Source organism: Oscarella lobularis, chromosome 2, assembly GCF_947507565.1.
Source record: "Oscarella lobularis chromosome 2, ooOscLobu1.1, whole genome shotgun sequence".
NCBI lineage: Eukaryota > Metazoa > Porifera > Homoscleromorpha > Homosclerophorida > Oscarellidae > Oscarella > Oscarella lobularis.
In genome coordinates, this window is record NC_089176.1 from 1,953,728 (window position 1) to 1,979,041 (window position 25,314).

General features: G+C 47.8%; 3 protein-coding genes across 4 annotated transcripts; all 3 read left to right on the top strand.

Moving 5' to 3' along the window:
* Positions 1–91: 91 nt before the first annotated feature.
* On the top strand, positions 92–6,432 carry LOC136183850 (small G protein signaling modulator 3-like). 2 transcript variants are annotated; one of them, XM_065970641.1, is made up of 30 exons: positions 92–323; positions 384–640; positions 948–1,074; positions 1,120–1,247; positions 1,625–1,702; positions 1,763–1,822; positions 1,885–1,947; positions 1,994–2,048; positions 2,102–2,181; positions 2,238–2,354; positions 2,539–2,617; positions 2,688–2,833; positions 2,887–2,988; positions 3,328–3,465; positions 3,519–3,636; positions 4,159–4,226; positions 4,286–4,359; positions 4,406–4,493; positions 4,553–4,607; positions 4,661–4,710; positions 4,840–4,898; positions 4,964–5,057; positions 5,106–5,176; positions 5,312–5,360; positions 5,407–5,463; positions 5,641–5,669; positions 5,731–5,793; positions 5,844–5,903; positions 6,114–6,174; positions 6,253–6,432. In XM_065970641.1, the coding sequence occupies exons 1-30, from the start codon at positions 254–256 to the stop codon at positions 6,322–6,324; spliced, it is 2,568 nt and encodes an 855-aa protein (XP_065826713.1). In that variant the 5' UTR covers positions 92–253; the 3' UTR covers positions 6,325–6,432. The 2 variants fall into 2 exon arrangements, with proteins under 2 accessions (XP_065826713.1, XP_065826714.1); XM_065970642.1 differs by having other exon boundaries at positions 1,129–1,247.
* Positions 6,433–6,941: 509 nt separating this feature from the next.
* On the top strand, positions 6,942–8,663 carry LOC136200138 (uncharacterized). Its single transcript, XM_065990480.1, has one exon. It carries the CDS (start codon positions 7,078–7,080, stop codon positions 8,560–8,562), a length of 1,485 nt encoding a protein of 494 aa, XP_065846552.1. The 5' UTR covers positions 6,942–7,077; the 3' UTR covers positions 8,563–8,663.
* A 775-nt stretch (positions 8,664–9,438) lies between these two features.
* Positions 9,439–25,314, top strand: LOC136183691 (dynein beta chain, ciliary-like). The gene is made up of 26 exons (XM_065970412.1): positions 9,439–9,855; positions 10,038–10,213; positions 10,290–10,582; positions 10,641–10,852; positions 10,904–11,143; positions 11,207–11,374; positions 12,071–12,187; positions 12,241–12,590; positions 12,652–12,778; positions 12,848–13,103; positions 13,153–14,167; positions 14,233–17,766; positions 17,815–18,097; positions 18,151–18,324; positions 18,391–19,269; positions 19,330–19,523; positions 19,585–19,747; positions 19,833–20,099; positions 20,152–20,313; positions 20,366–20,494; positions 20,552–23,010; positions 23,077–23,581; positions 23,651–23,962; positions 24,026–24,268; positions 24,315–24,497; positions 24,564–25,314. The coding sequence occupies exons 1-26, from the start codon at positions 9,484–9,486 to the stop codon at positions 25,179–25,181; spliced, it is 13,431 nt and encodes a 4,476-aa protein (XP_065826484.1). The 5' UTR covers positions 9,439–9,483; the 3' UTR covers positions 25,182–25,314.

Genomic DNA, 25,314 nt, shown 5'->3' on the forward strand with positions numbered 1-25,314 from the left:
CAGGCATTATTGATTGGATTTTTTGTGGCTTTGACACATTTTGATCAATTGATTAGGGCAGACCGCATCTACTCCTTAGCGCATGCTCGAACTTGGTCCAGTTCAGTCTCGATCAAAAGTTCTTGTAACGAACTCGGATCGCACCAGACCGAGGGAGACCCTGGACGAGACTGGACGAGAGACTGGACGAGACTGACGAGACCGACGTGCTTTCCTAGCGCGCGTTTTTTTGACGTTCAAGGTGTGAACTGCGATGGATTGGCTCAAAGGAGGTTCCTATCGCGAGGGATATCGAGGAAAAGGTGAACTCGAAACATACGAAGGTACGCCATGGGGAATTCTCGTTGTTCCGAGCTCCGGCTAAACCATATCCGCGTCTCTAGCGCCCACTCTAAGCGAAGACGAGTCGTCCGATTGCTCCCCGGCGCTCTCGTGGGACCCGAAAGACGTCTCAGTCGTGGCTGCGAGCTCTTCCACGCCTTCGTCGCCTCGTCGGGACGCGCTCGCCTCGGAAACGAGCGAAATGACGACAAATGGCGACGATCCGCCCGCCATTTTGGTTGTTACAGGTGGAGCGGGAGGATCGCGTTCATTTTCTTCTATTCTACCGGACATGATTCCGACGGAGATGAAGTCGAAGGTAACGGAAACGAAAACGCTTTTATAGGTCCGCTATCAATAAATAAATAAATATTTATTTATTTATTTGTGGTTCGCACGTTTGCTCTTAAACCGAAAACCTTAGAAAACTAATTCACGCAGAGTTGTCGCGTAATATTAATTCGTGATCTGGTACATTTTGACTTCAACAGGCGAGAGATGAAAATTCAGTGTTTGATTGATTCACTGATTCATCGATTCATCGATTAAATAAATAGTGTACTGAGATTTTGTCCTCAACGCTAAATAGCCAGGAGCTCTCTAAGGTTTACGTCTTCTTTATGTAGGCGCGTCCAAATAGGCCTTTGTCTGCGCCTACTGCATTTTCTGCGTCGCCAACAACGGTGTCTTCGTCATCGTCTCTAAGCGTCTATCACGCTTTTGATGATTTCGGATTTGCTAAAGAGGAAGACGGTAATAATTGGAAGTCGATGGAAATGACGTAATTGATTAATTCAGTGCCGGTAGAGGCGGTCACCGTGGTGCCAAGTGGCGTGATCAAGTCAAGCGATGATCAGAAGCTTCGCTGGTTGGCTCATTTTGAGTTTACAGAAAATCAAGACGTTGGCGACATGACCTGGGAAAAGGTAATTTGATACTCTGTACTCTGGTTTTTTCTTCGCTGGTTGTGGCGGAAAAACGGATTTTACCGCATTGAGACAGCTTTACTTTCATCTAGCGCTCTCTCCTCACTTAGATTGCGTCATACTTTTATTGCAAATACCTCAATTTTATTGGTAGAGATGTCTTACGAATAATGTAGTGAATGTATCAGCTTTTTCAAAAAGCTTAGTTTATTGACGTTGACTTTTTACTAAATATCCGTACAGTCCCAAAGCAGTTGCAGAGTCTTGTCCTGTTTAGGATATCTCTGTAGTTTAACATCCGCCTTCCTTACCTGTTAGTGTAAAATTTCGTTTACATTTTCAATTTTTTTCGTGAACGTCAGTGTTTTTATTTGCAGATCGGTCATACTCTTTCCCGCTCCAGTCGTCTTCACGGTCTTGTCAAGGCCGGAATTCCTCACTCCATGCGACCTGAGGTGAGATGAAGAGAAATTTTACCTACTACCAAGACGCAGCACTTTGGTGGTTGAATCTAGATTTGGCAGCGACTTACTCAAAGTCGAAAGAAACGCGATGAAAGTTCCATTGTATACAAGGCAAGAACTAGAATATGTGTTCAAACTGTTGCCGAGAAATCTTAATAAAAATAATTTTGTAGCAAATAGTGAGACGAGCTTTAGCGGACGCTTCTGACAGCACAGCCGTGAAGCAAATAGAGAAAGTGCGTAGATGAAATCGATTTATTTTCTCTGACGCCTCCTTCTCAGGATTTATTGCGAACCATGCCAAATAACGCTTGCTTTAGTGGATCAGGCAGCGTTGGTATGCGGCGAGGCACCTGTGAAAAGGTCGTGAGATCGTATTCTTGTATATAGGTATCAAGAGAATGCGGAACGTTTTGAGAGCGCTTGCCAATTTCTTTCCGGAGATGGGATATTGTCAAGGAACGGGCATGGTGAAACTTTTTGCGTTTTGAACGAAGCGATCGATTCTATTGTTTCATCGTGTTAGATTGCTGGCAGTCTGCTTCTGTTTATGGATGAAGAGGATGTCTTTTGGATGATGGTTGCAATTATTGAAGATCTGCTTCCTGATTCCTACTACAGTCAAACCTTGATTGGAGTTCAGGTAGGCTTATTGGTGAGACGTCCGAGTCGCGGGGTCCCGTTCTCGTACTGAGCGCTCTTTGCTAACTAAGACGTTTGGAGCGTTCATCAGGAAATCATTCTTTAGCATTTAGTTTCTCTACGTCCTTCGTACTTGATTTGCGAATCGCTATGTCTATAGACTTGACTAAGAGCCGGTTTTCCAGGTTGATCAATGTGTTTTGAAAAGCCTCGCAGCGACACTTCTTCCCTCCATAAACGAACGCTTCAAGGAGCACGATATAGGTAAGAGAGATTCTTTGCGCGAGAGATCCAACTTGGTCATTGTCCTTTTTCTCTCTTCTTATACGTATAGAACTCTCTCTAATTACTCTGCATTGGTTCATTACGACGTTCGCGTCTGTTCTTCCCATGCACGTTCTCTTGCGCGTGTGGGATTTGTTTTTTTACGAAGGCTCTATGTTCTTGTTTCGCTTTGCCCTCGCTTTGCTGAAGAACCAGGTAGAAGCGATTTTCTCTAGAAAAAAACCACTCTCGGGATTCTTTTTTGACAGGAGGAAGCAATTTTAAAATCAGACAATTCGGCTTCCATATTTAATTGTGTTTCTGATTGCCCAAGCAAAGTCAACGTACTTAACATTGACTCACTAATTGAGGTAATTGGCATTACGAATAATTGCGACGGTAGAAAATTATTAAAGCTCGCCTGGATTATTTACGATTTCCTGTCCAGCATCTAAATGCCTTAAGACATGAGTGTATTTCTTGTTGCTTTTCCGGTTTGTTGCACATTGACAGTTAAGATCTACACTGTATTTGTTCTGACGCGCCCAAGTTGATTCTCAAACGAGAGCTAAATGTCGCGACACCCTGTTCTTAGAACACTTTAATTGGTTTTTAGAAGGACCACTGAATAAATCAGCGAGCAAATTAGCGTACATAACACACGCGATTTGGACGGGACTTATAATAGTTAATTAAGTATTTCATATTAGAGCGCTTATCAATTGACTGAGAATGTGACGGAAGACTCAATTTCGCTTCAACGTCAGAACTACTTTGTCCAACTTCAAAAGGAACTACTCGGGCGGGACAGTGACGACGATAGGCGAAAGAAGGGAACCGTCGAGACCGTATGAGCTATTCCAGTGGATGACTTAGTAGTAACAGTCTTATTATTAAATAGAGAAATGTATCTGCTGTGAAGAGAAGGGAATACTCGATCGAAAGACGCTCATCGCTTATGTCTCTTCTCTTCGGAGACAGCAGGAAGCTGTCGAAGACCAAGAACGTTGAGCAAACTGGTGTGATGATGTCTCTAGAGGAATGCAGTAGCCTTGCGTAATGGCAAGGAGAGTGCGTGTTACATGCCAAGAGCCTCTAAACTTGATATTTTGTGTGCAAAACTGCCAGCTCTATGATGCTTGAAAAATGCGTTTTCTAAGTCCTTTTCCAGAACCTCTAATGATTTACAGAAGTATATGTTTATAGTTTGCAGTGTCAGATATGCCCGGCCTAAATTCTGTGACTTTTGTTCCAGTAGCAGGGGCACGCTTTTAGAGGAGAGCGTGCCGTCTTTAGGGTTTCGTTGCGCCGGCATAGTGACGCTGTAAATGTATTGATGCTGGCAAGAAATTTTTAATGACCCGCTATTGGAAAATAGAAACGTCTTATCAAACGTTTCGTTTTGCAATAGTGCATGGGTTTCTGTAACAGGAATCCTGTTTGTGTGATAACCTGGGTTCTTATGTGTTACTCTTATCGTTTGTACTTGTTAATGAATTGCATCCGAGCTTTCTGTATGATAAAGCCGGTTTGCTTTTTAGAAATGGTTTCCGACTTGAGAAGCGCTATAGCCGAAATTGCAAGGCATTTTCATCATGACGTGTCAGACGTAAGAATCATGCGCCGCTTTACTAATTTGTTCTACGTGTAGTATTATTGCGTCTGCAGGATTTGGCTCCGGATTATTCAATGCAATCGCACGTACGTGATCACGAAATTTTTCTTCATTCTGCCTTGGCAAAGTAAGAATGGAGGCTCTCTTTGAAATGCGTTACTGTTTCTGTTTAGTTCTAAGTTTCGGAGAGCGCGAGCATTGGTTGACTTCATTCCGCAAGATGACGACGAGCTTGGCTTTCGTAAACATGACATCATAACTGTAATTTGTTCTTTGGCATGGCTCGGCAACTTCCATTTTCAGATTTCTTTCTCCTGTAGGTCATTTCTCAGAGAGATGACCACTGTTGGATAGGTGAACTTAACGAAAAGAGAGGTGCAGCTAAACTGTTTCTGAAGAAATCAAAGTTTTGACCTCCTTTCTCTTAGGCTGGTTTCCAGCGAAATTTGTCAAGCCTCTGGATGAAAGAAGCAAGCGGGTACAAGTTGTCTGTTCAACGTTTCTGTCTGTTGTGTGAAAATACGGGTTAATAATAGTAGAGTCGCAGAAGCTTCGTATCCTAGCAACAAATCGGCGTCTTTGATGTTCTAATATTTCTCTTGTTTAGTACTCTTACGCCGGAGATGACGGCGTCAGCGACGTGGTGACGGATTTAGTTAGGGGAAGGTATTATTTAACCTTTTCACAGCTCCTAATAAGCGTGTGTATCTCTTCTATTTGCTTTATACTAGACTTGCTTCGGCTTTGAAAGCTCTTCTTGAGCACGGCTTGAAACGAACTAGCTTTCTTGGGGGTTTTTCTCATCCTTGGCTCTTTATCGAAGAGGTATAACTGAACACATGTTCGTATCTGTCGCTGACGATCCTGTGATAGGCAAGCGCTTCTGAGGTGTCTGCAGATTTTAAGGCTGTCTATGCTCGACTCGTTCTCTGTAAAACGTACAAGTAAGTCGTTGTCTGATGATCAGCTCACGTTCGAAGGATCTACGTACTGTACTAAGCTGACGTCCTTGCATGTTGAAGCTTGCGAGTGAAGATAGTACCATCAAACGTGACTTCTGTTTTCTTTGCTTGCTTTAGTCTGGAAGAGGAGGGAAAAGTATTAAGTCCAGACGAAATGTTGTACAAGGTGATAAAATTAATCCTCATCAGGCCCAAAAGCTACGTTTTCCTAGGCCGTGCACATGGTGAACATGGGTCATGATGCCGTGTCATCTCCACTGGATGTGAAGGTGCAGTAATTCTTTAAACTAGGGCACCTCGATTGTTGCAACTCTATTGTACATACATGTACATGCAGTTTGTTGTATACCTTATGGTGTGAGTTCATAGTTGAAACTATTTTTACACTATTTTTCGACCACTAATAGTCTTTCTTTCTTTCTTTTTGTAATTGACTTCTGTTCTAGTTGCGTTCTCTTCTCTGCATTGGCCTAAAGTGATAAGCAACTGCTTTCTTTCCTTCCATTATCTGTTTGTGAATGTGTGTGTGCTTGTAGTGAACAAGTTCTTCATCTATGGTTGGAAACGCTTTGCTCTTGTGACGACGTGGTATCTAAGTGGTTCGTTTTCAATTCAAGTACTACCTGTTGCTAACATTTTCTTTATTTAGGTATCACCCTTGGTCATTCATCCGAAGTCCAGGATGGGTTCAATTGAAGTGTGAACTAAGGTAAGCAAATCAAGGGATCTGGGATACTTTTGTTCTTTATTGAATATTCTGTACATTAGATAGACAGGATAGACTGTGTTTATTGATAACAAGTCCAAACCGTTTTAATTAAAATTTATTAATTAATTAAAGGCACCAGAAGTCCCCCAACGTTTTGATTTTGCTTTCTTTTGAACCTCAACTAAATAGATTGCCTTCTTTGTGTCTTAGAGTGTTGTCAAGTTTTGCTTTTAACCTCTCAATCGACTGGGAAATATCTGATGCAAAAGAGGTAAATGCGATTTTATGTTGAACGCTAGCTCGTCATCCGTGAAAGGCTTTCTGCGACTCAACTGACTTTTCTATACAGTGCTCAAAACCTATCAAGGAGAGCATAAGAGACATGCTTGTGAAGCACCATCTCTTCAGTTGGGATTTGTAAGCAGACAACAAGTATCAGGAATAACTTACAGGATGATATTTTGACAGAAAGTAGCTATTACTGTACTAGCTTTATTTATCTATGCAATAGAGAAGTCGCGTCGATAAATAGTTAGAGAGGAAAAAATTTCGTGGTGATTTCTGACACAGGTTTAGCTGTGACAGAGCTTGAATTACCGACGAAAGCTACTGGCTGCTTCTTAGTACACCCCGGTTTGTAGGACAAATGTTTTGAACAATGCAGGCGTTTCGCTTTTCTTGTGCAGGTATCAGCCTCTGTAGACTACTTGCCAATTTGTCGGTGCCTTTGTTCAGATCACGTGATTCGTTCTCTCTCTGCTACTCAATGTTTCAACTTGGTGCTCTCCTCAGGCTCTCGTTGCTGGCAGTCGCTGCGTCCGGCGCTTTTAGTCTACCTTTGTGGTACGATTCCCGCCGAACTCACGCCCACACTCGACTTCCAATCGACGCTTTCTGCGACGTCACCACAAAAACGTGCACGCCTGTGTTTGAGAACGTTGCGAATTTGTTTGATGAACTCAACATTACAGCTTTCGTTCGCCACTCTAAAACGGGAGACGAGGGCACGTGGTGGCCTACAGCGACGGGGCCCCGGGAAAGCTGGAACCCATTGGTTCAGGCCACGGGTCGCAATTTCCCCAAGGAATTTATTCAGAAAGCTCACGCTAATGACCAAAAAATTATACTGTATCATTGGCCTCAGTCGAGCGCGTATTACCTGCACTCGAGCAATATGACGTGGGCGAACAGGAATCCCAATGGAACACTCTTGCCTTCTCAGCGCGGCACGGCACTGTGCGTAAATTCACCGTGGCGTCACGTATACATCAGTCAACTTCTTGAGCTGGTTGATTTTGGGGCTGACGGAATCTACTTTGATCACTATCCTCAACCTCCACAGGGTTGCTGGTGTCAATACTGTCGTGACAAATTTCGAGCATGGTCAGGTGGATTGGACTTGCCGAAGGGAATTAATATTAGCGACCCAGTTTACGTCAAGTTACTCCAATTCAATACGATGTCTGTTCAAGAACATTTCCAAGATATTACTTCGGCTCTCTATGCTAAGTCGTCTCAAGTCGCTCTCATTATTTCTGTGTTTAGGGTGTCATGTGTTGACGACGGCTATCAGTTATACGAAACGACTAGACTCATAAACACCACGGCGTCTTCCGTTGCGAAAACCGAATTTAAAATAGCAGGCGCCAAAGTGTGCACCAGTTTATTCAATAGCAAATCTGAGCCGTTCTACCGTGATCGTTTTGATCTGGACATTCTTCTGTCACTCGGGTACTCAATTTCCCGTGATGCAGCGAACGGACGACCTCCTCACGTTTGGCTTCCGCATCTCAGTAACTCAAGCCAAGCGTTAGCCGCTGCATTTGTCCAACTCACTTTCGGAGCTGTGGCAAATCCGGATCACCGCGAAAATCATATTCCAGATCATGAACTATTTGACCTAACGTACAAGATGACGAAGCTGGTGAATCCGTTCCTAAGCGAAACGCGTCCACTTCGCTGGGCGGGTGTACTTTTTAGTGAAGAAGCCCGTAACAAGTATTTCAGCTCTGGCGACGTCGCTGAATGGGAGAATGTCTTGTTTCCTACTGTTTCTGCGTGGGAAATGCTTGTGCACCGCCAGGTACCGGCGGGAGTCATAACTGACTGGCAACTTGCTTTTAACGAAACAACTCAAAACAACTTATACGAAGATGGTTATCAACTCATTATTGTTCCTACAGAGAACGTGACGGCTAGCCAGGAGAAAGGGTTAAGTCAGTTTGAAGCGAATGGCGGGAAAGTGTACCGTATCAAACCGGGCAAAGAATGGGTAGACGCAAACGCTCGCAGCCATCAGGAGGATACCCTGTGGTTGGATTTGCTAAAACTTAGTGGAAACCCGCCAATTAGAATTGAATTTGGGGCTGTGCAGTCACGTGCCCACGCAAACGTGTTCCGAGCCAATGCCACGAGCTTTGTCATCATGATCACCAACGACTTTCTGTGGGTGTACTACAATTACGCTAAGCCGAATGATATAGCTGACGCTTCTGTGATTTTGAGCAGTGTACGTGCTCGATCGCTAGCTGCCACAGACGTACTTGGGCATGGAAAACTGGAGCCGGAGTCTTCTGGAAACGGAAATTGGACTATAGCACTTCCCAAAATTTCTCAATTTATGGCTGTCAGTGTAGTGTGTTCAGAAGACTGCTGGTAAGGTACTTCGCACAACTACGGAAACGTTTTTTTTGTTATATAGTGCATTTACGTTTGCTGATTTTGCTGTTATGCGCTCTACTTTGAGACAAAGAGCTCGAAAATAAGACTTTTTTGGTAACTTATAAACATCAACCGCACGGTATATTATGCTCAGCAGAGCAGGCGTGGTAACCGTACTAATCTAAAGTAAACTTTGAGCTCTTTGATGTACACACCTACTGTAGGGCAGCAGCATGCAGTGCGGAAGTAAATTATTGAGTCAATCAGGGCACGCGTTCAGTGTCTTCTTTCGCAGAAAAGAAGAATAATTCAAAAGAAAGCAAAAGACATTGCAAATGCTAGTGTACGTCTTTGGTCAAGCGTAGATCTATCTATCTATCTATCTATCTATCTATCTATCTATCTATCTATCTATCTATCTATCTATCTATCTATCTATCTATCTATCTATCTATCTATCTATCTATCTATCTATCTATCTATCTATCTATCTATCTATCTATCTATCTATCTATCTATCTATCTATCTATCTATCTATCTATCTATCTATCTATCTATCTATCTATGTAGGTATCTGCCCTCGCTCTTCAATTGCGAAACAATGTCTTTTAGATTTCTGCGAGATAAAGAAAAGTGACAACCTTAAAAGCCAAAAGAATGGCCTGAGAGCGCCTACCTCTGCAAACGTTTCTGGGATAATTAGGCCTTTTCATATATCCGGTATCGTTCTCTTTGCCAGGCTATGAGAATCGTCAAAAACCACTAGCTGAGTCTCTTTCCTTTGTCTAATCTAAAATTTGAGCATCCGTGGTCTGCAGACACGGCAAAGATACGGGGTTCAGCAGAATTTGCGCGTTCCAGTCCCTCCTACGCACCGCAACGCCCCTTCGACGCCTAACGGTCATCGCCAGCGAAACAATGGCCGAAAACGCGGACGAAACGGTTCCCGAAGAAAACGTCGATCCGCGAATCGCGTTCTTGTCCGACTACACTCTCAAAGCGCTCAAGCTGAAGTCGGACAAGTGGGCGAAAATGTTCTCGTCCGACGAAGCGCGCGCTGTTATTGTCGACTATTTGGAGAAGCCAGACAGCAGCACGCTCGTTGTATACCTGAACCAGCAAGGCCAGTTGACGCCTTCGCTCGAGTTTCCCACGGCCGCCAAACTCAAGTCAGTCTACTTCGTCAAGCGCGAGAAGGCGGCGGTGAGCGCACAGAACGCGCGCAGCTTGCTCGCATTCGGCGACCTGTTTCACGCGCCACTCGACCATCTATCGTCTCTCGTCGACGAGGTACAATATTTTTTTATGCACGTACAACAGAGGCATATCCGACGTGACGTCAACGTCACCATTTATATAAGGCGCGTCGAATGCCACACTGAAATGTAGTAGAGAGCCTTCTTTCGGTGTCTGTGCGTACAGTACATGTGCGTCTAAGTCGCGAAAAATTTGACGTTTCATTTTTCTTACAGATTCTTGTACCCCTCCTGTCGAACGACGGCAATTGCTCGCGATGGCCATCGGTCGTATCGCTGGAAATGCAGCGGCAGGTGCACGAGCTGAAGAGCAGCGTCTGTGTGACGGCTGGCCAAGTAAAGGGACGCACGATTCTTCCCCTCCCGCCCGGTTCAAAATCCGACGAAGAAATGTTAGTATACATATTTTAAATACCTATTTTTTTATTTATTTCTTCATTGCGCACGCTCGCCTAAACGTTTTTGCAGAGGAGAGAATTCGTTTGACAAAAGCGTCGTGCACGCAATCGAGTCGGTCGTGATCGATTGGGTTTACCAGACGCAGGACGTGCTGAAGAAGAGTTCGGCGAAGCTCCTTCTCGATGGGCTCAATCCGACTCCATTCGTCGAGTTGGACTTTTGGAAGGCGCGCCAGGCAAACGTCGAGTTCATATTCGATCAGCTGCAGGACGGAAAGGTGCGAAAGATGGCCGAAGTGCTCGAGGCAACGAAGAGTAGCTATTTTCCGGCGTTCAAGAAAATGTTTACGGATGTCAAAGCAGGCACGGACGATATAGATGAATATTCTATTAATTAAAAAAATGTAAATTTACTGTATAGCTTTCATTGAGGCGAATGACATCTCGCTCTATCTGAAGCCCCTTCGACGTCAGCTGGAAAGTTTAGAAGAAGCCGATTTTTCAGAAATCGCCGAAAACATTTCCGCTGTCATGCACACGGTGTGCATGATTTGGGCGAATTCGGAATTCTATTGCCAACCAGCGAGAATCATTGTGCTCATGCAAGAGATAGCAAATCTTATCATGGAATTGGTATGAACATCGAAACTTTTTATGCGTTTATACATCCTTCTCTATTATCAGACCAAAGCGTTTGTTGGGCCCGATGAGATTTTTCGATGCGAACCTGAAGAGGCTCAGGAGAAAGTGGTTGAGGCGCTGAAAGCGTGTCGATTCTTTCGCTCGCTTTATGAGCGGAAAAAAGCAAGACTTGCTGACTATTATACCGACCTGCCGAATAGGGAAGTTCGTCTGTGGGATTTCGATTCCAAGTTGATATTCACCAGATACGACGTGTTTGTCGGCCGCCTGGCCACTCTGGAGGTAAGGGGAGGGCATTTTTTTAAAGTAGAATTTTTAGAGCTTGTTCTTTTTGGGGACGGACAGGAATACTTTGATACGGTGATGGAGTTTTCTAAGTTAGAAAAAGTGGATTTCACCGGGATCAAAGCGTCGACGTTTCTATCCTCAATTCAGCAAGTGTTTGCCGAATTTCAAGATCAAGTGACCTCCTTTACTCAATCTACGTACGACCCTCTCGATCCAGCAAGCACGGTAAGCAAGAAGAAAAGAAGAGCTAAAATTTTAGTGCACGTGATGCATCTGTTGAGTCAACCGTACTCTGGAGTTGTTTAGGGCTGCATGTCACCTCTCCGCCTCTCCACCTCTGGAGGCCAAGCCATAGATCCGTATACTTCAGGCAATTCTACTTCAGAGGATCTGAGATCCCCACGCCATCCATCACGATTCACGAGAACTAAGACCTCATCTTGCGGGGGGGGGGGGGGGGGGGGGGGGGCATTGTGATCAAATCTTATTCTTGACCTTCTGGCACTCATGCATGATCGTTTTGGAGCACTTGATCCTTAAGGTCTCAGTGGATTTCAAATTATCTCCGATGTGATCCCATCTCAGGCGTTGTGATAAAATTAGGCCTGTTTTTTCTGACCTTTTGGCACTTGAACTACGAGTTTTTTGCTGACGAGATTCTCATAGTATTTCAGACAAAGTCTCAGTAGATATCATCATTATTTTGAGGTGTCTCAGATTCTATCACAGATGGGCTACTGAGACATATATAATTAGATACTCTGACACCCCAACCACGGCTTTTTTAGAACTATTTTAGATGGGGTCTCAGAGACTCACTTCATCTGAGACTCCCATTTGAGATTAACGAATTGAAAAATTCCGAAATCCGTTATCTAGGCATTGTGGATTTTACCCCCTCTGAAACTCACGTCTTCTTAGGAGTTTGTGCAAGCGTACAAAAATTTTTTTGAAAAAGTTTGCGACTTGGACATTCGCGTATCGACAGTCGTTTGCCAAGCTCTCGACGACTGTTCAGGACCTCAGTCTATGTTTAAGGTATAAGTGCAGGCTCTTTGCGCTCTTATTGCATCACTTCATGTGCTCTCTAGTTGTTGGACATCTTCGGAAATTTGATTGGCCGTCCTATTGTGCACGAGCACTTCGTCGACAAAGTGCCACTTCTCGTTACGTCTGTGAGCAGTTCTTTGGATCAGAACAAGTCAATTTTTGACGAACAGAAGGCGTCGGTATCGACCGAACCGGCGGACACAGTACAGTTGCCGTATCGTAGAAAAAACATGCCCGCCGTCGCCGGAACGTTGAACTGGTCGCAAGAGCTGAGGGATCGCATTCAGTGGCCAGTCAGTCGACTCAAGCAAATGAACCACGGCGCTCTGGAGAGTGCCGAGACGATGGTCATTTTCAGCAAGAATCAAGAGATGAACGAATTATTGGCACAGTAAGTTTAGAAGAGACGATCGATAGGAGGAGCCCCATTATGCGCAAGGGATTTTTCTCAGGCACGATCGGGCAGTGTATAGCGAGTGGGCGGAGAAAGTGGACGACGTTTCGAAGATCAATCTCAACCATCCTTTGCTCGTTCGAAGCGAGGAGACAAAATTGATAAGCGTCAATTTTGATCCACAGGCAAGTTTTAAATAGAGCGGGCCGGCATGCACTTCATAATAACAGGATCCTCTAACTTGATTTTTTTAGCTTGTGTCTGTGCTGAAAGAGGTGCGTTATCTCGAATCGCGAAGCACTGATGCAATACCGACGGAGGCAGCCGCCGTGCATTCGAGAAACGAGACCTATCGAAAGTATCTAGCCAATCTCGACTTGACCGCGGCTTGGTACAACGAAGTGAGGCAGACGATTCTCGAAGTGGAATTCCCTCTGATTGCCGGTCAACTCGACGATATTGATAGTCAGCTGAAGCAGGCTCTGACAACCTTGACGTGGGCCAGCGAGGGTAAGCGAGATTTAAATCTTTACCTCATTGAAATGTATGGGCTTCTCAGGTGTTTGGACCTACATCGAAGAAACGCGCGACAAAGTTCACGATTTGGAGCAGCGCGTTTTGACCGCCAAGAACAACGTCGAAAAGATGGTCCAGCTGATGGCCAAGTGGGCCGAAGCGCCCCTCTTCGAGCGAAAGGACGGCAAAAAGGACACGAAACTCGCCTTGGACGATCGACAGGCGCGAACGCAGTCGCACTATTCCATGATCGCGACCGCCGGCGAAAAGATACACCAACTCGTCGCCGAAAATCGCGCGCTGTTTTGCGCCAACGAAACGTCGCAGATCTGGCGCAATTACATCGACTATTTGGATGAATTGATACTCGACGGCTTCTACAATGCCATTCACAGTTCGTTGGCTTTTCTGCTCGAGAACACGGACGCGACGAAAGCGGGACTGGCGCCGCTCCTCGAGGCGAAACTCGAACTTCACGTGCCCGAGCTCATTTTCTCGCCCTCGTTGGACGAGGGAACGACGGACGGCTTCTACGACGTCGTCGACGGTCTCGTGTCGGACATCTTTCGCGTGGCGTCGCTAGTCAATCGACTGTCGATGCGCGACGACGGCGACGGGAATTGCCACTATCAGGCCGAACTCGAGGAAGTGCTCGAACTGTCCGAAATGAGAGCGGAGATAATCGATCGATGTCAGGCGGTTATTGCGAAAGCTTTGGCCTATCGTCGCTCGTTCGATTCGTATTCGTATCTGTGGGTCGACGATCGACAGGAATTCATGCGTCAGTTCTTGCTCTACAATCACGTTCTCACCGCCGAGGAGATGGAACAGTGCGGCGACGAGGGCGTGCCGGAGAGTCCGCCGACGCTCGAGCACTTTAAGCGGCAGATCGACTCGTACGAAAAACTCTACGCGGACGTGAATAAAGTCGACGGGACGCGTTTGTTTGACGCCTGGTTCAAAGTCGATGCCCGACCGTTCAAGCAGGGCCTTTTGAATATCATCAAGATTTGGAGTCTGATGTTTAAGAACCACCTTGCTCAACACGTCACAAGCAGGTAAGATCCTTATCCGTATAATTTAATTTGAATGCCCTTTTAAATTTTTAATTTTTTAATTATAGTCTCGACGACCTGGCTGCTTTCATCATGCGAGTTGATGCGGGATTGGCGAAAGAGGCCGAAGACGGCGACTACGACGGTCTCGTTGCCGTTATCGGGCATTTGATGGCCGTCAAAGATCGCACACCGAACACGGACAACATGTTCGAACCGCTCAAGCAAACGATCGATCTTCTGAAGACGTACGAACAGGAGATGTCCGACGAGGTGCACACGCTCCTCGAAGAGCTGCCCGATCGATGGACGAACCTGAAAAAAGTGGCGGCGACAGCGAAGCAGGTCGTCGCGCCACTCCAAGCGAACGAAGTGGCGATCATTCGAAAGAAGTGCTCGTCGTTCGACGTGAAGCAGCACGAGTTCCGAGAGCACTTTCGACGAACCGCGCCGCTTGCGTACAATTCGTCGAACGCGTACGCGCGTCTCGATCGGCTGCACGTCGAAGTCGCCGCGCTCGAACGCGAAATGGGCGCCCTACACGAATCGGCGTCGCTGTTCGAGGTAAACACGCCCGACTATCGGCAACTGAAAGCGTGCCGACGCGAAGTCGGTCAACTGAAGCAACTGTGGGACGTCGTCGAATTGGTTCACAGTTCGATCGAGGAGTGGAAGACGACGCTGTGGCGACAGGTCAACGTCGAAACGATGGACATCGATTTGAAGAAATTCGTCAAGGACATTCGCGCTCTCGACAAGGAGATGCGCGCTTGGGACGCGTTCAGTGGCGTCGATTCGACCGTTAAGAATATGGTGACGTCGTTGCGCGCCGTCGGCGAGCTGCAGAATCCGGCGATTCGCGAACGGCATTGGCTCCAGTTGATGCAGGCGACGAACGTCAAGTTCGCCATGTCCGAAGAGACGACGCTCGCCGATTTGCTCCAGTTGAAGTTGCACAAGTTCGAAGACGAAGTTTCGGGTATCGTCGACAAGGCGACGAAAGAATTGAACATGGAGAAAATCCTGAAGGAGTTGGACGTGACGTGGTCTCAAATGGAGTTCGAACACGAGCCCCATCCGCGTACGGGCATCACGTTGCTGAAATCGAGCGAAGAATTGATCGAGACGCTCGAGGACAATCAAGTTCAATTGCAGAACATGATGACGTCGAAATACATAGCGTTTTTCCTCGAAGAAGTTTCCGCGTGGCAGAAGCGACTGTCTACGACGGATTCGGTAATTGTGATCTGGTTCGAAGTCCAGCGCACGTGGTCTCACTTGGAGAGCATTTTCATCGGATCGGAAGACATTCGTTCCCAATTACCCGAAGATTCGAAACTCTTTGACGGAATTGATGAGGATTTTAAAGCGCTAATGGCCGATGCTGAAAAAACGCCTAACGTCGTCGAAGTGACAAACAAGAAGGGTCTATACGAGACGTTGGAAAATATTCAGGGTCGATTGTCGGTCTGCGAGAAGGCACTCGCCGAATATCTGGAGACGAAACGTCTTGCCTTTCCGCGATTCTATTTCGTTTCGTCAGTCGATCTGCTTGACATTCTCTCAAAGGGAAATTTCCCTACTGAAGTCGCTCGCCATCTGGCGAAGCTTTTCGACAATATGGCTCGTCTGAAGTTCAAGGAGGATTCCGACGGCAAGCCGACGAAAACGGCGTTGGGAATGTACAGCAAGGAAGGAGAATACGTCGACTTCAACGAGCCGTGCGAGTGCGTCGGACAAGTCGAATTGTGGCTGAATAAATTGATGGAAACTATGCAGGCGACTGTGCGGCACGAGCTCTGCGAATCGGTGGCCGCTTACGAGTTCAAGGCTCGCGATCAATGGCTCTTCGATTTTCCGGCTCAAATCGCTCTGACGACGACGCAGATTTGGTGGACGACCGAAGTGAATATCGCCTTCAGTCGACTCGAAGAGGGCTACGAGAACGCTCTCAAGGACTATTTCAAGAAACAGGTCAATCAACTGACCGCCTTGATTAACATGTTGCTCGGCGATCTGACGAAAGGAAATAGGCAGAAAATCATGACGATTTGCACAATTGACGTCCACGCTCGCGATGTCGTCAATAAGATGATCACGCAGAAAGTGGAGAACGCGCAGGCGTTCGTCTGGCTCAGTCAACTGCGTCATCGTTACGACGAAACGGAGAAGCACTGTTTCGCCAATATCTGCGACGCTCAGTTCAAATACTCGTACGAGTATCTCGGCAATACAGCTCGTCTCGTCATCACGCCGCTCACTGATCGCTGCTACATCACTCTGACTCAATCTCTTCACTTGACGATGAGCGGCGCTCCGGCTGGACCGGCCGGAACGGGCAAGACGGAAACGACGAAGGACTTGGGTCGCGCTCTGGGTATCATGGTCTACGTGTTCAATTGTTCCGAGCAGATGGACTACAAATCGATCGGTAACATCTACAAGGGACTCTCGCAGACTGGCGCTTGGGGATGCTTCGACGAATTCAATCGGATCTCGGTCGAGGTCTTATCCGTCGTTTCGGTTCAAGTGAAAACGATTCAGGATGCGATTCGAGACAAGAAGAAACGATTCCTGTTCCAAGGAGAAGAAATTAAAATGATTCCAACCGTAGGGCTATTCATCACGATGAATCCCGGCTATGCAGGTCGTACAGAATTGCCGGAAAATCTCAAAACTCTTTTTCGTCCGTGTGCGATGGTCGTTCCCGATTTCGAATTGATCTGCGAAATCATGTTGGTCGCCGAGGGCTTTCTCAACGCTCGTCTCCTGGCGAGAAAGTTCATCACTCTCTACACTCTATGTCGAGAGCTCTTATCGAAGCAAGATCACTACGACTGGGGTTTGCGAGCAATCAAGTCCGTGCTCGTCGTGGCTGGGTCTCTGAAGCGAGGCGACAAGGGAAGGCCCGAAGATCAAGTACTGATGCGAGCACTTCGCGACTTCAATTTACCCAAAATCGTCACCGACGACGTGCCCGTCTTCATGGGCCTGATCGGCGATCTCTTCCCGGCTCTCAACGTTCCTCGCAAGCGCGACATGGATTTCGAGGCTGTCGTGCGAAAATCGGCGCAAGACTTGAGTCTCCAACCCGAAGACAACTTCGTCTTGAAAGTCGTTCAACTGGAAGAACTCCTCGAAGTGCGTCACTCGGTCTTCGTCATCGGCGCCGCCGGCACGGGAAAAACGCAAGTCATCAAGACGCTCAATAAAACGTACGCCAACCAGAAACGACGTCCGCACATGTGCGACATGAATCCGAAGGCGGTGACGGCGAACGAACTGTTCGGCTGCATCAATCCGGCGACGCGCGAATGGAAGGACGGTCTCTTCTCGACGACGATGCGCGACCTGTCTAACATTGCCAACGACAGTCCGAAGTGGATTGTGCTCGACGGGGACATCGATCCGATGTGGATTGAATCGCTTAACACGGTAATGGACGACAACAAAGTACTGACGTTGGCGAGCAACGAGAGAGTTCCGCTCAATCCGAGCATGAGACTCGTCTTCGAGATTGGTCACTTGAAATACGCTAATCTGTCTACCGTTTCGCGTGCCGGCATTCTCTTTATCAACTACGCCGACGTCGGCTGGAATCCGTAAGTCCGTCTCGCAGATGTTTGTTTAGATCCAAATATTTCTCTTAGGTTTGTCGCGAGTTGGATAGACAAAAGGGAATTTCAGTCGGAAAAAGCCAATTTGACGATTCTCATTGACAAATACGTGCCCACTTGTTTGGACGTTCTGAGGACGCGCTTCAAGAAAATCACGCCCATTACCGACTTCAGCATGGTCCAGACGCTCTGCTATCTTCTCGAATGTCTGCTGACTCCAAAGAACACTCCACAAGACTGTCCGAAAGAGTGGTACGAGCTCTACTTCGTCTACGCTGCAATATGGGCGTTTGGCGGAGCGATGTTCCAAGATCAGGTAAAACGTCCCTTTGGTAATAAGTGAAGTGAAAAGAGACTATTTATTCGTAGTTGGTCGATTACCGCGTCGAATTCAGTAAATGGTGGGTTACCGAGTTCAAAACGGTCAAATTCCCGTCACAAGGCACCGTTTTTGATTACTACTTGGACGACGCGACAAAAAAATTTCTGCCGTGGATGGACAAAGTTCCGAAGTTCGAATTCGATGCCGAGATTCCTCTCCAGGTAAGCGACCGACACTAGATGGAGTCCCCCAGCTTTGAAGCTAACTAAAACTTCTCCTTATATTAGTCTGTATTGGTTCACACGGCCGAGACGATTCGCCTTCGTCAGTTCATGGATCTCCTTATGGCGAACAGTCGCCCCGTCATGCTCGTCGGCAGCGCTGGCAGCGGCAAGACGGTAATGATCGGCGACAAGTTGAACAGTCTCGTCGGCGATGACTATCTCATCGCGACAATTCCCTTCAACAACTACACGACGTCGGCGATGCTGCAGAACGTCATGGAAAAGCCGCTCGAAAAGAAGGCCGGACGAAACTACGGTCCGCCGGGCACGAAAAAATTGATCTATTTCATCGACGACATGAACATGCCGGCCGTAGATACGTACGGCACGGTGGAACCGCACACGCTCGTTCGTCAGCACTTGGACTATCGGCATTGGTACGATCGTCAGAAGTTGACTTTGAAGGAGGTACACAACGTGCAGTACGTCGCCTGTATGAATCCGACGGCGGGAAGTTTCACCATCAATCCGCGTCTCCAGCGTCATTTCAGCGTGTTCGCCGTCAGTTTTCCCGGCAAAGACGCTCTGCGAACGATTTACACGAGCATCATGGCCGGTCATTTGAAATTGGCTGCCGTTTCGAAGCCCGTAGCTAAGTTGGGCGACAAGCTCGTCGAAGCCGCTCTGGAACTGCACTCGAAAGTGGCGAGCACGTTCTTGCCGACGGCGATCAAATTTCACTATCTTTTCAATCTTCGCGATCTGTCGAACATTTTCCAAGGACTTCTGTTCGCGACGAACGAGTGTCTGAAGCAGCCAACAGATCTCGTTCGACTGTGGCTTCACGAGGCGAGTCGCGTCTATCGCGACAAATTGATCGACGACAAGGATATGGAAGCCTACGACAAAATTCAACTCGACATAGCAAAGAAATCGTTTGAGGTCCACTACGGAAAGGTCTCGACAGAGACCGGCTGTTGGTATCTTTGTTTGTTTGTTTAGGATTTGGACGAGGAATCGTTGAAGGGAGATCCGATGATATACTGCCATTTCGCTGCCGGCATTGGCGAACCGCGATATCTTCCCGTTTCCGGGTGGGATTCGCTGAAAAAGATTCTCGAAGAGGCGCTCGACAGCTACAACGAAGTGAACGCAGCGATGAATTTGGTCCTATTTGAAGACGCCATAATTCACGTGTAAAGCCGGAAAGCCAGGGGGGGCGTCTTTTCGTACGTCATAGCTTCTTTTTGTGTCCAGGTGCCGCATCAATCGCATATTGGAGTCGCCTCGTGGCAACGCTCTGCTCGTCGGCGTTGGCGGTTCGGGAAAGCAGAGCTTGACAAGACTCGCCGCATTCGTGAGCAACTTGGAGATCTTTCAAATTACTCTACGCAAGGGCTACAGTACAGCCGATCTGAAGGTAGGAAATGCGGGAGGCGAGGGTAAAGGGTTTGCTGCTATAAGATGACCTGTTCCGGTTCCCGTTCTACCGGTGTTTACTTTAGGTCGACTTGGCTCAGCTTTACGTAAAGGCCGGCGTCAAAAACGTCGGCACCGTTTTCATGCTGACCGACGCTCAGGTTCCCGACGAAAAGTTTCTTGTTTTGATCAACGACTTGCTCGCATCGGGCGAAATTCCTGACCTGTTCGTCGACGACGAGTTGGAGGGCGTGATCAGCGGCGTGAGAAACGAAGTCAAAGGAAACGGCATAGAGGATACGAGGGAAAACTGCTGGCGATTTTTTATTGACCGAGTCCGACGTCAATTGAAGGTGGGTTGCTTGTGAACGATGCGTAAAATTTTTGAAATCGTTTTTCTCGTAGGTCGTGCTGTGCTTTTCGCCGGTCGGTTCAACGCTTCGCGTGCGAGGTCGCAAGTTTCCCGCCGTTGTCAACTGTACGTGTATTGATTGGTTTCACGAATGGCCCGAAGCGGCCATGCAGTCGGTCGCCTATCGCTTTCTTAGTGAGGACGAGCTTGTGCCGGTAAGGAAACGATCGTTTTAAATCTCTACGCCAAATGACTGTTACGCTGTAGGAAAATCTTTGCAAATCTATCAGCGATTTCATGGCACATGCTCACATCAGCGTAAACGAGATAAGCCGCAAGTACTTGGCCAACGAGCGACGACACAACTACACGACTCCAAAGAGTTTTCTCGAACAGGTACGGAATGGAAAGAATGTCGTCAAAATCTCGCAATCGTGAGAAAATTTCTCATAGATCAAATTATACCAGACGCTGTTGAAAAAGAAAGGAACCGAACTGCAGCATAAGATGGAACGTCTCGAAAACGGACTGACGAAATTGCAGAACACCGCCGCTCAGGTGGACGACCTCAAGGCCAAGTTGGCCGCGCAAGAAGTCGAACTCAAGCAGAAGAACGAGGACGCCGACAAGCTGATCAAGATCGTCGGCGACGAGACGGAGAAAGTGGGCAAAGAGAAAGAAATCGCCGACGCCGAGGAGCTGAAGGTGGCGAAAATCAACAAGGACGTCATGGAAAAGCAAAAGTCGTGCGAAGAGGACTTGGCCAAAGCGGAGCCGGCTCTAAAAGCGGCCGTCGAAGCGTTGAACACGCTGAACAAGACGAATTTGACCGAATTGAAGTCGTTCGGTCAGCCTCCGCCTGCCGTTTCGAACGTAACGGCCGCCGTGATGGTGCTTCTCGCTCAAGCGAATAAGATACCGAAAGATCGAAGTTGGAAAGCGGCGAAAGTGATGATGGGCAAAGTCGATTCGTTCTTGGACTCGCTCGTCAATTTCGACAAGGAAAACATTCACGAATCAAATCTCAAAGCTATTCATCCGTATCTCGATAATCCGAATTTCAATGCCGACTTCATTCGAGCCAAGTCGTTCGCCGCCGCGGGTTTGTGCGCTTGGGTGTGCAACATCGTCATGTTCTATCACGTCTACTGTGACGTCGAACCGAAACGACGCGCTCTCGCCGCCGCCAACGCCGAACTGAAAGCCGCCCAAGACAAATTGGCTACAATCAAGGCGAAGATCAAGCAGTTGGACGAGAACTTAGGGGAACTGACGGCACAGTTCGAAAAAGCGACGACTGAGAAGTTGAAGTGTCAACGAGAAGCCGAATCGACGGCGCTGACCATCTCGCTGGCGAATCGTCTCGTCAACGGGCTCGCTTCCGAAAACGTTCGCTGGGCGGACTCGGTGAAAGGGTTCAAGAAAGCGGAAGAGACGATCCCAGGCGACGTTCTTCTCATTACGGCGTTTGTCTCCTACGTCGGATGCTTTGGTCGACGATATCGGCAGGAGCTGCTCGAAACCAAGTGGCTCGCCTACTTGAAAGCGCAAGCGAACCCAATTCCCATAACAGAAGATCTCGATCCCCTGTCCCTTCTCACGGACGACGCGACAATTGCCGGTTGGCAGAACGAGGGATTGCCGAGCGATCGCATGTCGACGGAGAATGCGACGATCTTGACGAATTGCGAGCGATGGCCATTGATGATCGATCCGCAGCTTCAGGGCATCAAGTGGATCAAGAATCGCGAGGGAAGCGAGTTGCGCATTGTCCGGCTCGGACAACGAGGCTACTTGGATACAATCGAACGCGCCGTGTCGAACGGGGAGTGCGTGCTGATTGAAAACATCGGCGAGTCCGTCGATCCCGTGCTCGATCCTCTTCTCGGTCGCAATACGATCAAGAAAGGCCGATACATTAAAATTGGCGATAAGGAAGTCGAATACAGTAAGAATTTTCGACTCATTCTTCACACGAAACTCGCCAATCCGCACTACAAACCCGAAATGCAAGCTCAGACGACGCTGATCAATTTCACCGTCACCGTCGACGGGCTGGAGGATCAACTTCTCGCCGACGTCGTCGCCTGGGAGCGTCCCGACTTGGAGGAGACAAAGGCGAAGTTAACTCGTCAACAGAACGAGTTCAAGATCACGCTGAAAGAACTCGAGGACTCGCTGTTGGCTCGATTGTCGGCAGCGGGCGGAAATTTCCTCGGCGATACGGCGCTGGTTGAGAATCTCGAAACGACAAAGAAAACGGCAGCTGAAATCGAGGCTCAAGTAGCCGAAGCTAAAATCACCGAAGAAAAGATCAACACGGCAAGAGAGCACTATCGTCCGGCGTCGGCACGTGCCGCCTTACTCTATTTCATCCTCAATGATTTGAACAAGATTAATCCGATCTATCAGTTCTCGCTCAAAGCCTTCAACGTCGTTTTTATGAAAGCTGTCGAACGAGCAGAGTCGTCGGACGACGTGAAGCAACGTGTCGAAACGCTAATCGACTGCATTACCTACTCGGTATTCGTCTACACGGCTCGCGGTCTCTTCGAGCGGGATAAACTCATTTTCACCGCTCAAGTCGCTTTTCAAGTGCTCATGAAGAAGAAGGACATCAATCCGGTTGAACTGGACTTTCTTCTTCGATTCCCCGCCCACCCGAACGTCGTATCTCCTGTGGATTTCATGAGTAATCAATCGTGGGGCGGAATCAAAGCGTTGGCCGCAATGGACGAATTCCGCAACTTGGATCGCGACATCGAAGGCTCGGCGAAACGCTGGAAGAAGTTCGTGGAGAGCGAGTGTCCAGAAACGGAGAAATTTCCTCAAGAATGGAAGAACAAATCGTCTCTGCAGAAGTTGTGCATGATGAGAGCACTGCGACCCGATCGTATGGTCTATGCAGTCAGGTACCTATTATTCGCAAAAGTCTTTGCTTTGCTTACGCTACAGTTTTGGGGTCTTTTCATTTTCAGGAATTTTGTGGAGGAGAAACTCGGTACGAAGTACGTCGAAAGCAGACCTATTGAATTCGCCAAATCGTACGAAGAGAGCGGTCCGGAAACGCCCATGTTCTTCGTTCTTTCGCCCGGTGTCGATCCGCTCAAGGACGTCGAAGCGCTCGGGCAGAAACTCGGAATCACGATCGACAGGGGAAATTTTCACAACATATCGTTGGGTCAAGGCCAGGAGGTCGTCGCCGAAAACGCGCTGGACATGGCGGCGAAAGAGGGCCACTGGGTTGTGTTGCAAAACATTCATCTGGTCGCTCGTTGGCTGGCAACGTTGGAGAAGAAGCTCGAGGCGTACAGCGAGGGAAGTCACAGCGCCTACCGCGTCTACATTAGCGCCGAGCCGGCAGCCACGCGCGACTCGCACATAATTCCTCAGGGCATTCTGGAATCGTCGATTAAAATTACGAACGAACCTCCGACCGGAATGAAGGCGAACCTCCATAAAGCGTTGGATTGCTTTAATCAGGTGACGCGACACGCGTGTTTACTTTTCGTACATATACATATACTTACCTGATTTTTTTCTTGTTTCTAGGACACTTTGGAACGATGTGCTCGCGAAAATGAGTTCAAGGGCATTTTGAATTCACTTTGCTATTTCCACGCTGTCGTCTCGGAACGACGAAAGTTCGGTCCGCAGGGCTGGAATCGCGAATATCCGTTCAACGTCGGCGATCTGACGATCAGCGTCGACGTGCTCTACAACTACTTGGAGGCCAATCCCAAAGTACCGTGGCAAGATCTGCGCTATCTGTTCGGCGAGATCATGTACGGCGGTCATATCACCGACGATTGGGATAGGCGACTCTGCCGAACGTATCTCGAAGTATTTGTGCTTCCGCAAATGGTCAGTGTGTCGGAGACGAAAACCGAAATTTTTACTGTTTTCTCTTTTATCTTGTACAAATAGCTCGAAGGAGACGTCAACTTGGCTCCCGGTTACCCGTTGCCTCCGAATTCGGACTACAACGCCTATCACGACTACGTTGACGAAGTGCTTCCACCCGAGAGTCCCTATCTCTACGGATTGCATCCAAATGCGGAGATTGGATTTCTGACGACGACGTCGGAAAATCTATTTCGAACAGTGCTGGAAATGCAGCCAAGGGACTCGTCTGGTGAAGGGAGTGGCGGAATAACGAGAGAAGAAAAGGTACTATAGCCGCGTGGTGGAGTAAAATTTATTCTACGCCTACTAGGTAAAAAACATACTTGATGACATTCTGGATAAGTTGCCCGAGGAGTTCAACGTTTCGGAACTGATGGCTCGAGCCGAGGAGAAGACGCCTTACGTCGTCGTCGCTTTTCAGGAGTGCGAGCGCATGAACATCCTGACCAGCGAAATGAAACGCTCGCTGAAAGAGCTAGACCTCGGTCTAAAGGTAGAAACAAGTCTTTTTTCGTTCAAGTCGTTATTTATTTATTTATTTATTTATTTATTTGACTAGGGCGAATTGACTATCACCGCTGACATGGAGGATCTACAGAGTTCGCTCTTTCTTGACGTCGTGCCGGCGTCGTGGGCCAAGAGAGCGTATCCGTCTCTCAATGGTCTCACCGCCTGGTACGTCGATCTCCTGCTCCGCATCAAGGAGCTCGAAAGTTGGGTTGCCGACTTTCAAATGCCCGCCGTCATTTGGCTGGCCGGCTTTTTCAATCCGCAATCGTTTCTCACGGCGATCATGCAGTCGATGGCGCGCAAGAACGAATGGCCTTTGGACAAGATGTGCCTCCAATGCGACGTGTCGAAAAAGTGGCGCGAGGACTTTACGAGTCCGCCGCGAGAGGGTGCCTACGTTCACGGTCTGTTCATGGAAGGCGCGAGGTGGGACACGCAGACGGGCATGATACAGGACGCGCGTTTGAAGGAGCTCAGTCCACCCGTTCCGGTCATTTTCATTCGAGCTATTCCGGTGGACAAGCAAGAGACGAAGAACGTTTACGAGTGTCCGGTGTACAAGACGAGGCAACGCGGTCCGACCTTCGTTTGGACGTTCAATTTGAAAACGAAAGAGAAGCCATCGAAATGGATTATTGCTGGCGTCGCTCTCCTTCTAAGCGTTTAGAAAATTGTAAGCTTTTGGGGTCCTTTTGGGTTACGGTCTTTTCTTTATATTTTGCTGATTTCTTATTTTTATCAGCTAACTCGTTCGTTGCTTTTGTGATGTGATAATTTTTTAGTTGCGCGCTTTACATTTA